At 45.8% G+C, this 12,205-nt stretch overlaps 2 protein-coding genes across 2 annotated transcripts in view; both read left to right on the forward strand.

The window, feature by feature from the left end:
* Positions 1 to 11,759, forward strand: part of LOC149307491 (protein zwilch homolog) — a 66,869-nt gene extending 55,110 nt beyond the window's left edge. The window contains exon 21 of the mRNA XM_089539282.1: positions 11,716 to 11,759. The gene's annotated coding sequence lies outside the window, so the exon portion shown is untranslated. The remainder of the gene's footprint in view (positions 1 to 11,715) is intronic.
* LOC149307492 (SMAD family member 6-like) overlaps positions 1 to 12,205 on the forward strand; it is a 47,991-nt gene that overhangs the window by 1,938 nt on the left and 33,848 nt on the right. Inside the window, exon 2 of the mRNA XM_089539285.1 lies at positions 11,716 to 11,772. Coding sequence (XP_089395411.1) covers positions 11,716 to 11,772 — 57 coding nt within the window. The remainder of the gene's footprint in view (positions 1 to 11,715; positions 11,773 to 12,205) is intronic.

Consider the following 12,205-nt stretch of genomic DNA (forward strand, 5'->3'; position numbering starts at 1 on the left):
GGCTTTGCCGTCGCTTTCCCCTGGGGCTGAGAGAGTGTGACCTGCCCAAGGTCCCACAGTGGGTTTCTCAACTTCTGGCGACCCTCTCCTGGGGTTTTCTTGGAAAGATGGCTTCAGAGGAGGCTTGCCCTTGACATCCTCCGAGGCTGAGAGAGTGTGACTTGCCCAGGGTCACCCAACAGTTGCTCTTCTGTGTGTCTAGTCTGCCTTCAGGTAGTTCTTGTCTTTGGGTGACCCTAAGGCAAGCCAGTCCTGGGGGTTTCTTGGTAAGACTGGCCCAGAGAAGGCTTTCCATTGCCTCTCCTGAGGCTGAGAGAGTGTGACTTGCCCAGGGTCACCCAGGAGGTTTTCATGGCAAAGTTGGGAACCAAACCCTGGTCTCCAGAGTCACAGTCCAACACTCAAAACCTTCTTTCCTGTTGTGTGCCTCCAAGTTGTTTCCAACTTTTGGCGACCCTAAGGCAACCCAGTCATTGAGGTTTCCTGGGGCTGAGAGAGCGTGACTCACTCAAGATCACCCAGTGGCTTCCCATCATGGATCGAGGAATCCAACCCTGACCTCCAGAGCCATGGCCCAACCTTCAAGTCACTGCCAAACATTAGGAAGCGTTCTAGTTACTGTAAAAGGTGTTGTTTGACAGTGAAATAGACTTTCTCTGTGGGGATGGATTCTTGTTGTTGTTGTTGTTGTTGTTGTGTGCCTTCAAGTCGTTTTCAACTTAGGGCAACCCTAAGGCAAACCTCTCATGGGTTTTTCTTGCCAAGATTGGTTTAGAGGAGGTGTGCCATTGCCTTTGAGGCTGAGACAGTGTGACTTGCCAAGGGTCATCCAGAGTCTCCAGAGTCATCATCCAACACTCAAACCACTAGGCCACACTCTCTTTAGGGGCCTTTATAGAGAGGTTAGATGGACATCTTTCAAGACGGCAGTAACTGTGTTTTCCTTGAATGGCCTGAGTTTGGTCTAGAGTTCAGTTATTCCCAAACTCTGGTCCTCCAGGTGTTTTGGACTTCAACTCCCAGAAGCCTCAGTCAGCTTGGCCAACAGTCAGGAATTCTGGGAGCTGAAGTCCAAAACACCTGGAAGACCATCACTGAAGTTTGGGGAAGACTAGATGACCTCTGTGGCCCTTTCCAACTCTTAAGATTTGGAGGATGCTTTTAAAACACATGTCAGAAACTAAGAGCAGACGGAGCGGGTGGGATTTCTAAGCAACGTTTCTATAACTCTGTGCCAGTGAAACATAGGATTTCGCCAGTGAAACATAGTCTAGCCAGAGCATCCAACCGGCTCCAAGAAATGGATAAATCAAACCTATGATTAGGATTGGACTCTTCCTGCCAGCGTTGCATGGGACGCCTTTCAGGAATAAGTCTGTTTTTAATGGTGGAGAGGGCCTGGCGGCCACATTTTAATCACTTCTTTGCAAAGCTATGCGTTCTGGTTCGATTTAAAACATAAATTGGAAAGTGGTGTCTATCAGTGAGACGTACAACAGGCACAATATACAAACCAGGGAATTAAAAGGGGGTTGTGTGTTTATATACAAAGATTTGTATGCTGCTTAAGTCCAAAAATAAAAGCAAGGCACACATTGTGCATATGGAGGCTTTTACAGGGGCCAAAAAACGGACGTTAAATTGGAATAATCAAGGAAGGTTTCTTGCAAGAACAATTGTTTTTTTAACGCATGTCGGGGTGCATCTACACTGTCGAAACAATGCAGTTTGACACCACTTTAACACTACAAAACCCAGGTACCAGGACTGCACAGCATTGAGCCATGGCAGTTAATGTGATGTCAAACTGTGCCAGTTCAGCAGTGTGGCTGCAGTCTTGGAACATGCAAACCATAGAGGAGTTACTTTTGGGGGACTATAGTTCCAAAGCTGTCTGGGGATAATGGGTGTTGTGGTCCCAAAAAACCATAACATTTCCAAATTTTGCAAAGATGGCCCATGCTGACAAACTCCTGATGGCAGAAACTTTAATCATTCTTTTGCATATGAAGTTTCATAAAGGGCTGGTGCTGTTGAAAACCAGATTGCTCCCCGGAAGGGTGCATCGGAGCATAAGCAGGATGCATTCTGGGATAATGGCGCATTACATTTGCGGTCATAAGGTGTGGCTTTTCCATAAGGTGTCCTACCTCTTGTGTTTATGGTTAGTAACTCCCAGTCTGCCTTATCCTGGGAATGTTGGTTTAAAAACCAGTGTCCCCTAACCTGGTTGTGTGTTCACTAGACATCTTGGACTACAAATGCCCATTATCCACACCATGGGCATTGGAGAAAGGTCAGTCTAAATTTAATTTGCCCAGCCTGTGAATGGTTCAAGTTGCACTTTCTGGGGTCACTTTCCAAGGCCTAGTAGTTTCGGATGTCATTAAGAAAGGGTGACCTCTTGGTATTCTTTCAAAATAGGGCTGGGGGAGCATGGGTCCATGCAGCAGCCCCAAAGGATTTTTGCAGCCCCTGATGTCCCTTCCCAGATTTGAAAATTGAAAAGACCCCTTACTCCCCATAATGGGCAAAGTGCCACTAAGCTAAAGAGCACCCCCCCCCCATCAAAAGAGACACCTCAACTACAAAAAAATGTATTCCTGTTTGGGTCAGTTCTCACTCATTTTTGGGAAGCATGGGCCACGATGCAGCCTGCAGTGCAAATTGGCCCTCCCATCATCCACAGGTAGGAGTGTGCTGTGAAATCTTTAGGATCAGGGCGTTTAATATTTTTAGGGTGTATCTAAACTATAGACATAGTGCAGTTCAACATCACTTTAAGCGCTGTAGCTCCATCCAGAGGTTTCTAGTTGCTGACCGCATCACATGTGTCTCCTTTCTTTAAGCCTAAATGCTGCTCAAACTGTCAGCCTCGAGTTGGGGAAGGTATAGAAAAATGAATGGATGGATCAATAGATAATGAATGGATCAATGGAGAACCCTCTCCCTGCAGTCCTGTTCATTTAAGCAACCTTTTAATGTGCAACTGCTTGCAAGAAGCGTCTTATGATGTGTGCGCGTGTGTGTGCGCTTTATTTATACATTTTGTGTGGCTTTTAAAGATTCTGTACTCTTTAATGTGATGGTTTTAATTGCTTTGATAAAACTTTATTGTTAGGGTTTTGGTGAATCTTTTTTTGTGAGCTGCCTTGGATCCCACTCTGGGAGAAAGGTGACCTATAAATGAGATGGATGGATGGATGGATGGATGGATGGATGGATGAGGCGAGTTGGACATTGCTTCCTAGATCAAATGTTCTGCCCATAAACCTCCAAAGGTTGCATAGATTGCCAGAAAACAGACAACCCAGAAATGTCCATTTCTGGTATAGAAAAACATATGGCTTTCCCCCCATTTCCATCAGTGCCGGGAGACCTCTGATGCCTATTTGGAAGGTGAATTGCCTCAGTTGGAGCCTTGCAGGAGAAACAGTTGATCCTCTTTCTTCTTTTGCCAGAAAAAGGGCCATCCAGGGGATCTAGAGGAGCTCGGGACCAAACAAACCCGTCTCAAACTTTGGTCTCCAGCAAGGACCAAAGCAAAACAAACCTGACCCCCGGAGCACCTTTGCTTGCATGTCAGTTCCACCCTCTTTTGCAATAGATTGTAGCCTAAATTAGGGAAAGAACTCAGGCTCTATTTATATACGCATGTGTCCTTTTATATAGGGTTACAGACAGAGCTCAGAAAAGTTACTTTGAGAGGGGTCTACTACTTCCAGAATCTGTTGGTATGGTCAGCCAGGGGATTCTAGGCCTTGCAGTCCAAAAAGTAACTTTTTAAAAAGTGTGAAGGCTTACAAGAACACACCCCACTCCTCCTCATTTTCATCACTTGAAAAACCATAACAACAACTCTGCTGTGCTTCCATTGATCCATGTCCCAAAACACAGATGGTGCAATGTACGCAGTGGTAATACACCTTAATAATTTGTGGGGTGTTTCAGGGTAGCACCTATGCGCTAAGGCTGAATCTGCACTGCAGAAATAATCCAGTTTGAGACCACATTAACAGCCATGGCTCAATGCTATGGAATCCTGAGATTTGTATTTTGGTGAGATATTCAGCCTTCTCTGTCAGAGAGCTCTGGTGCCACTACAAATCCTAGGATCCCATAGCATGGAGCCATGGCAGTTAAAGCAGTTTTGAAGTGTATTATTTCTGCAGTGCAGATGCAGCCTCAATCTATGTTTGACCTGCCTGAAGCAGGGGCTGGCAACTGGGAGTTTGTCGGCTGGCTGCCATTCCCTAAAATCCTGTGCCACACACCTATGGCTGCCATTGCCATTGCCACAGTTGTGCGAAAGACTTGGTTGTGTAGGATAATGGTTCTTCCTTCCCCAATGTACCTAGGCTTCTGAGGTTTCCCCTAAGCTGTTCCCTTGCAAGCTGTTGGTAGACTGATAAAAGTCAGAGGAAAGACACTCAAGGGTGTGCCACTAGCCTGGCGCATCCTGGCAAGGTTGGGTTGGGAACTTGAGAATGTGGGCAGAGCTGTCTTCTGGCACTTCCTCTCCCATTGGGATGAGGCTCTTTGGAAACCAATATAAGGGTTCAGCCAGAGTTGCATCCTTATACAACAGTATACAATCCTGATACAACAGCCATCTCTGTGGTTGCAGGTGTGGGAAAGACTGCAACTGGCCCAGGCTGCATCTACACTGCATTGATGCAGTTTGTATGTGCGTGTTGTGTCCTCCCTTCAAGTGGCTTCCAACTTTTGGCGACCCAAAAGAGAACCCATCATGGCAAGACTGGTTCAGAGGAGGTTTGCCATTGCCTTCCCCTGAGGCTGAGAAAGTGCGACTTGCCCAAAGTGGGTTCAGTGGTTGAGTGGGAATTGAACCCTAGTCTCCGGAGTTGTAGTCCAACATTCAAACTACTGTGCTATGATCTATATAGCTTTAAAGCAGATGATGAAGACAATGAAATAGTTAAAGATTTTTCATACTTTGGCTCAAGACCACTAAACCATGGGAACTGTAGTTTGTCTTGGACAGAGAAGGCTAAATGTCTCACAAAACTACAGTTCCCAGGATTCCCCACTGCCAGGGCAGTTAACGTGGTCGCAAACGACTATTTCTGCAGTTTGTTGTGGACCTAGGAAAGCTCAGGCTGCCAACTTCTTTCCTGCAGTGAGTCTCGAAGATGCTACAAGATCTCTTTACATACTGATCTTGCAGACTAACACGGCTATCTCTTTGAATTCTACCATTTTTCTATGTCATTGTACTTAATGGGACGAGCATCCTTGGATTTTGTCATCCATGGAAACAAACTGCAGCAGATACCAAGGGCCCGCTGTATGTTATAAATGGAAATTTGTATCAGGCTCCTGTCCTGTTGAGAACTAATGGCGTCCCTGAAGTGGAGGTTGCTGGGGGTGCCCTGGCAATACAGGGGACCAAAGCCCCTCCTCGCGTGTAGACCTTCCACACGCAGACGCTCATTGTCCAGCCCTGATCTGCATTCCACTGCTCTTGTTTTGCTCCAAACCTCTTGGCAGGGATTGTGGCACAGCATTGTTTTGTACCGTGCCTGGTGCATGGAGTAGTTGGCGCTCAGTGGAGCATTAAAAGCTGGTGGGAATCCCAATGAGGCTGCCTCGCTTTACCCAACCATCCGCTTCATTTCTGCTTCCAGACTTTTCACCATCCTTGATCCAAAAATGTTCACATGGGTACAGAGGGACTGAGACTTGGGTTGGGCTGCATCTATGCTGCAGAATCAATGCAGTTTGACAATGCTTTAACTGCCATGTTGCAATGCTGTGCAATGCTGGGATTTGTACTCTGTCAGAGAGTGCTACAAACTACAAATCCCAGGATCCCATAGCATTGAGCCATGGCTCAATCCCAGGATCCCATAGCACTGTGCCAGTTAAAGCTTTGTCAGACTGCACTATTTCTGCTGTGTAGATGCAGCCCTGAATTCAAGTTTCACATCACTTCTGTTTATGAATCTTGCAAAGTTTAGGTTTTGGATGGATCCTTTGTCCCAGCCAGCACTGTCACTCAGCTGTCTGGGGAATGCTGGGAGTTGTAGTCCCAAAGTAAATAAACTATCCCAACTTCTAAGCCAGGCAGAAGGCAGCTTTCTTTTTCAGCCTCGGTTTCCCCAGTCGGCTATGGATCTAACTGTACAAGGTTTTAATGAGTCGTTGTTGTTGTCGCTGTGTGCTTTCAAGTAGTTTCCAACTTATTGCAACACTAAGGAGACCCTATCATGGGGTTTTCTTGGCAAGATTGGTTCAGAGGAGGTTTGCCATTGCCTTCCACTGAGGCTGAGAGAGTGTGACTTGCCAAGGGCCTTCCAGTGGGTTTCATGGTACTGAAAAGCAAACTGAAAAGAGACCTCCTGTATCGTTAATGGCTGTGTAAAAGGGGGAATTGCAGCAGGTGTTGCACAACCAAGTAACAAGCAATACAGTACCTGCTTCCTCCCAACCTTTAAAAGTACAGGAGCCCTCTCCATTTAGTACTCTGGCAATCCTACCAGAGATACAGACTGAAAATTAGAAAGGGTTCCTAGTACTTTTAAAGATTGTGCAGAAGAAGGAAACTGGCTTGTCACACAACAAGCATTTCCATTTTCTTTGTAAGATGGAGAGTGAGAAAGCTCCAGGCAATTTGGACTAGGCTTCTCCAAATGTGGGTCTCTATAGATAGTTATTGGGACTTCAACTCCCATCAGCCTTACCCAGCATGGCCAACGCTGGCATCTGATGCCTGAGAAGGGATGGAGGAGATGCTATGGAGATATGTGGAGCAATGCGTGGAAAGTTGCTTTGAAGGCGAATGAATGTAATGCCACGCTGAAGCCGGCGGTGGCATAATGACGGTTCCATTCTGGGTAACTTCAGCATGTTATTATATTTCATTTGTCTTAAATGCAACTTTCCAAACTCTGGGTCTAGTCTGTTGTAAACTAGCCTCCTAGCTTCTTGCGGTATATTTTTGTCCCGGAGTGGTTCCTTCATGTCTCTAAAATATGCCTGAAGTAGGTCAAAACACCCCCCTCTCTTTCTCACCCTGGCTGCATCCACACTACAGAAATAATTCAGTTTGACACTGTTTTAACTGCTGTGGCTCAGTGCTATGGAATTTGGGGGATTGTAGTTTTGTGGGATGTTGAGACTTTGCTGTTGTGCCACAACAAAGTAAAGTTCCTAGATTTCTGTAGCGTTGAGCCGTGGCAGTTAAAGGGGGTGTCAAACTGGAATCAATCAATCAATCAATCACCTTTACTGCAGGTTAACAAACCATAGGCAAAATAAGAACAAAATACGAGACTCATCAGAACATAAGAACAAACAAACTGGAATATTTCTGTAGTGCGAATTTCAAAAACTTCACTTTAGACAACAGCCATGAACCTACCTGAATTTTTAAGATCTTTAGTGGGGGGCTTTCTCTGTCCCACCACCAAGTTGCGTCCGCATTGCAGAAATGATCCAGTTTGACACCACTTTGGCAGCCATGGCTGAAAGCTTATGGGATTCTGAAAATTGTAGCTTGTTGTTGCAATAGAGCTCTTTCACAGAGAAGGCTTAAATGTCTCCCAAAACTACATTTCCAAGAATTCAATAGCATGGAGCACAGTAGTTGAAGTGGTCTCAAACTGGATCATTTCTGGAGTGCAGATGCAGCCACAGGGTCCATGACAGAGCCTTCTCTGTGGCTGCCCCCAAGATGGGGAAACGTCTTTCTCCGATCCCTACTCTCTTTTCCTCCGCCAGACAAATATCTTTTTATTTAGACAGGCCTTTTGGTGTTTGAACAAGTTGCTGCAGACGCACTGCTTTCTCTTTCGGATGGACGCCGCGTCTGTCTGTGCGTGTGATAAGCTACTACATGATTTCTTGCATTTTCAGATTGCCCCCTTCTTTCTTCTTCTTTCGGGAGGGTGACACATTCCTCCATATGAAAAAGTCCTGGCTCTTTCCTTTCTTCGGTTGCCCTCACACCTATCCTCCCGTCCCCAGGTCCCCCGAAAGCTGAGCGTTGTCTCGGTTTTCTGCCGAAATTGCTGGAATAGCTGGCGTTCACTGGAGCAGATCATGATAAGTCTCTCTCTGGCAGAAGGAGGGAAGGCGGGAGTGGTTTTCTTCTGCTTTGACAACAAGCACTTTATTATTTGACTTAAAACCCAAACCTTGGACATGTTGCAAAGATACAAACTCAGGGTGAATTTAGGAAGATGGGTGCTGGTTTGGGGATGTGGGCTGAATTGTGCAGGGAAAAGCCCCATATGTATAGTCACCTTCCTTCCTCCTTCGTGTTGGAATGGAAGAAAAGGATCAGAGGAAACTCTAGTTGCATCCATACTGCAGAAATAATTGGGTTTGATACCACTTTAAACTCTCCTGGCTCAATACTGCGGAAGCCTGGGAATGGCAGTTTGCAGTTTTGCAGCAAAAAGGGAAAAAATTGCAGAGCAAAGCTCCGGTGCCACAGCAAAGTGCAATTCCCAGAATCCTGTAGTGTTGTGCCGTGGCAGTTAAAGTGGTTTGAAACTGGATTATTTCTGCAGTGTGGATGGCCACCTTTGACCAGCATCTCAATCCCATCAGAAGTATATTTTACACGGCCATAAAGCCCCATCATCCCACAAGAAGCATGCATTGGCAAAACAAAACTTAGGCCTGGCTTGTTATTTTGTGGTAACTGTATCCACTGAAAAATGATGATATTCTTTTTTGGCAGTGTGGACAGAGAGATAACTCTTTCCTTCGTTCTTTCTTTCTCTCTTTTTTTTTGCAAGCGCAGAAAATCACCACTTTCTGAAGGCCAGAAGAAGAAGAAGAAGATGGGAATTAAAGGGGGGAAACACACAGGGACAAATTCCTTTCCCTTTGGCCTGGCATTATCCCCTTTCAATTGAGATCAGTTTCAAGTTGGGCTTAAAAAGCTCTTCCTCCCTCCCTCCTCCTCCTCCTTTTATTTTTGCTTCCCTCCTTCTTTTCCTAAGGAGGGTTCCCCCCTTCTTGCTATTTAGGTGAAGAAGTGGTGATAATACGCAGTTTGCATTTTGCTGGCGCCAGGCAGGCTGGCAATTTATCTGACTGCCTTTCTTAAAGCTGCAGCGGCTCTATTTCCAACTTTTCGCCTTGCAAAGTGGATTCCCCCCTGCTTTTAATTTTTCCCTTCTTCTTCTAAAGCAGCAGAACCTGTACTTCTGTCGTAACTCTTTTTAGAGGAAGAGAAGAGGGGGGAAAAACCCCAAAACCAAGCCATCTCAAATTGAATTTAAAAAGTTGGTTTCACTTGAATTTTTCTTTCTTGTTTTTCCCGGAACAATGAATTCCAGCAGAATCTGGGAATGAAAGAGTCCCAGAAAGTTTTCTTGGATGCTAGTTGCAAGGTCCTGGTTCTTGTTAACCCGTTTGTGGATTGTGTGTGTGTGTTGTGCATATATGCATTTTTGGGTCTTTCCCTAATTTTTGTTCTCTCTGTTGTTTCAAGAAGAAGAAGAAAGTTTTGGACGTTTTACTCTCCTCCTTTAGTTGTGTGTTCATGTTTGAGGACGGGTGGGAAATAAACTTTCCTTAAATCAGGTTTTGCAATCCCAGTGCCTCATGCAGTGCTTCCCAATCCAGTTTGCTCTGTATCTTTTTCTGCAGGGAGTGATGGGATCCTTTCCCTTAAATTCGACACCAGATACCGGGTTCTTTGTAACAGAGGCGCATTGTCGTGACAAAGAGGGTTTTTGGGCTGGATCTACCATTTTTGTAACAACTGCAATGGAAGTAGCTTTCCAACAACTTGACGGCATCCTTAGGAACATTCCTAAGTCTCTCTCTCTCTCTGGCTTTGCTTCGCGAATGAAGATTCAGGAAGGACTCATCCCGTGCGTGAAACCAGTTTGGCGCTGCACAGATATAAGCCAGTTTCTTGAGCAGATGTAAACCAGCTTGTTTGACTATCTCTGTTCCCGCAGGAGCTCAGAATTTGTAGTTCTTTTGAGCTGGCCACAAGTTTTGGAACAAGGCACTTGGCAAAGAGTGACTACAGTTCCCAAGTTTCTTTCAAGCTAGGGAAAGTAACATAAAATGTTTGATTTCCCCTCCAGAGTTTGACTTGTTCAGGTCCCTTGCTGTGTGATTGTTCCCTACATTGACTTGCAACTGAGGCTGGATCCCCAGTGAATACGTAATCCGGTTTGACACCACTTTAACACTTTAGCCACGGTTCAATGCTACGGATTCTTGGGGGTTGTAGTTTGCTGTGGCACCCAATGGAGAAGGCTAAGTGTCTCCAGAACTACAGGTCCCAGAATTCCATAGCATGGAGCACATGGCAGTTAAAGTGGTGCCAAACTGGATTATTTCTGCAGTGTGGCTGCAGCCTGAGTTGTCTCATAAACGTGATCCTTCCTCTCCAGTAAATGCACCCGAGACTTGCATGTAAAACGTCACTGCATGTTTTAACCTTTTCTGGTGGGCAGGTGAGGCCTGTCCCCATTACCTTGGTCTCTGTTCCTGCACCATGGCTGTTTGCACTGGTCCTCCCAGTATGTCCATCCCAGGCTGCTTGCTTCTGAGATCAGGACAGAGCACCCAGCAATGGGCACAAGACTGTGCATCTTGTGCTGACCTCACAACGAGTGACCCATGGGGACATCAGACACACAGGGATGCCCATATAGACAGCCATGGTGGCATAGGATGGAACGTCCCAGTATCTTCCTGGAAGACCCAGAGCAAATATTGTCCTTGGGCAAGTCACACTCTCTCAGCCTTGGAGGATGGTAATGGCAAACCCCCTCTGAAGAAAGTGGCCCTATGATAGGGTCGCCATAAATTGAAAATGACTTGGAGCCACACAACAACAACATAGGCTGTGAAACCCTGGTTCTGGTGTGGAATGTGCTGGATGTCATCTGGACTGCTTGCACTACAATTGGGGTTTCGGACATGTGTTGTCCAAACAGTGCAATGTGGGAGGAATAGGTCTTTTTGGCCGGTGCAGACGTCCTGCATTTCCAGTAAATATCCAGGTTGGGATTGACTAACCAGAGCAACCTCCTTGCATTTGATGCTGCTACTCTGGAGGGATTATGGGATTAAGAGGTGCAAGTCAGTGGCTTCCTCAAGACCCACATTGTGTGTGTAGGTGCTCTAGGGTTGTTTGGGCTATGTTTAGCAATACCCATTCATGCCCCATCCCCTGGCAAAGGAGCTCCTAGTACTTGGTGTTGGGTTACTTTAAAAATCTGATTATTATTATTCTGGGTCTTTCTTGTGAGTCTTTGATCATTTTGGGGTGACAAAATGTTCAGACAGTCTCTCCATGACTACAGTGAATCACTGAGGCTCCACCAGAGATAGAAGGAATAATTGGTTTCTACTGATTTCCTGGCTGGGGGAAAAAAAGGTGTGTGTGTGTGTGTGTGTGTGTGTGTGTGTGTGTGTGTGTTCTTGAACTAGGGTTGTCAAATCTCAGGTCCTTGCCCTGCGTCTCGAGTTTTTGTGGGTCATCTCATTTTGTGGGTGCAAATTATCCAGTTTTGGTGGGAGAGGACTGTGTGCAAATCTCCAGTTCAGCTAGTCAGGCACTAGCTTGCTACTCTTTTTATAGGTTATTGCAGCTTGCAAAGACGTTCCTAATGGTCTTTGCAGGTACTTAGAGCCTTATGTTGGGAGGATGCAAAATTTCTGTATCTTAAACTCCCCAGCTGAGTGTTAATACAAGTCTTCCTTCTTTTCCAGAATCGCCACCCCCTCCTTATTCCCGGCTGTCTCCAAACGACGAGCAAAAACCATTGGGTAAGGACCTCAAGACTTTCTTTGCTGTTTGGTCCCCCATTTATTTGCACTTGACTGTTGGCCAAGTTGGTTGGGGCTTCTGGGAGCTGAATTCCAAAACAAATAGAGGACCAAAGGTTGGGAATCGCTGCAAGGTAGACAGGTGAAAAACAGGATCAGGGCTGCTGTACCTGTAGTAGTTGTTTAGAAGAAGGGATTTCAGCAGGTTTTGCTTGTTCCATGAGTTTCTTCTGCATGGCCATTGAAGGTACAAAGGCAACCTGGCAACCCTAGTTTCATGGCCCAGTGGGACATGAACATGGATTTCCCAAATCCCAGTCAATTGCAATGGTCAGTGCACTACACTGAGTGGGCTCTTGTACTGTCACTGGTCATGTTCGATGCGCTAACTATAGGATACAAAGTTCTAGTTATTCTTCTAAGGAGACATGCA

The sequence above is a fragment of the Sceloporus occidentalis genome, unplaced genomic scaffold (genome assembly GCF_023333645.1).
Source record: "Sceloporus occidentalis isolate IW3139 unplaced genomic scaffold, rSceOcc1.0.p SCAF_9, whole genome shotgun sequence".
Classification (NCBI taxonomy): domain Eukaryota; kingdom Metazoa; phylum Chordata; class Lepidosauria; order Squamata; family Phrynosomatidae; genus Sceloporus; species Sceloporus occidentalis.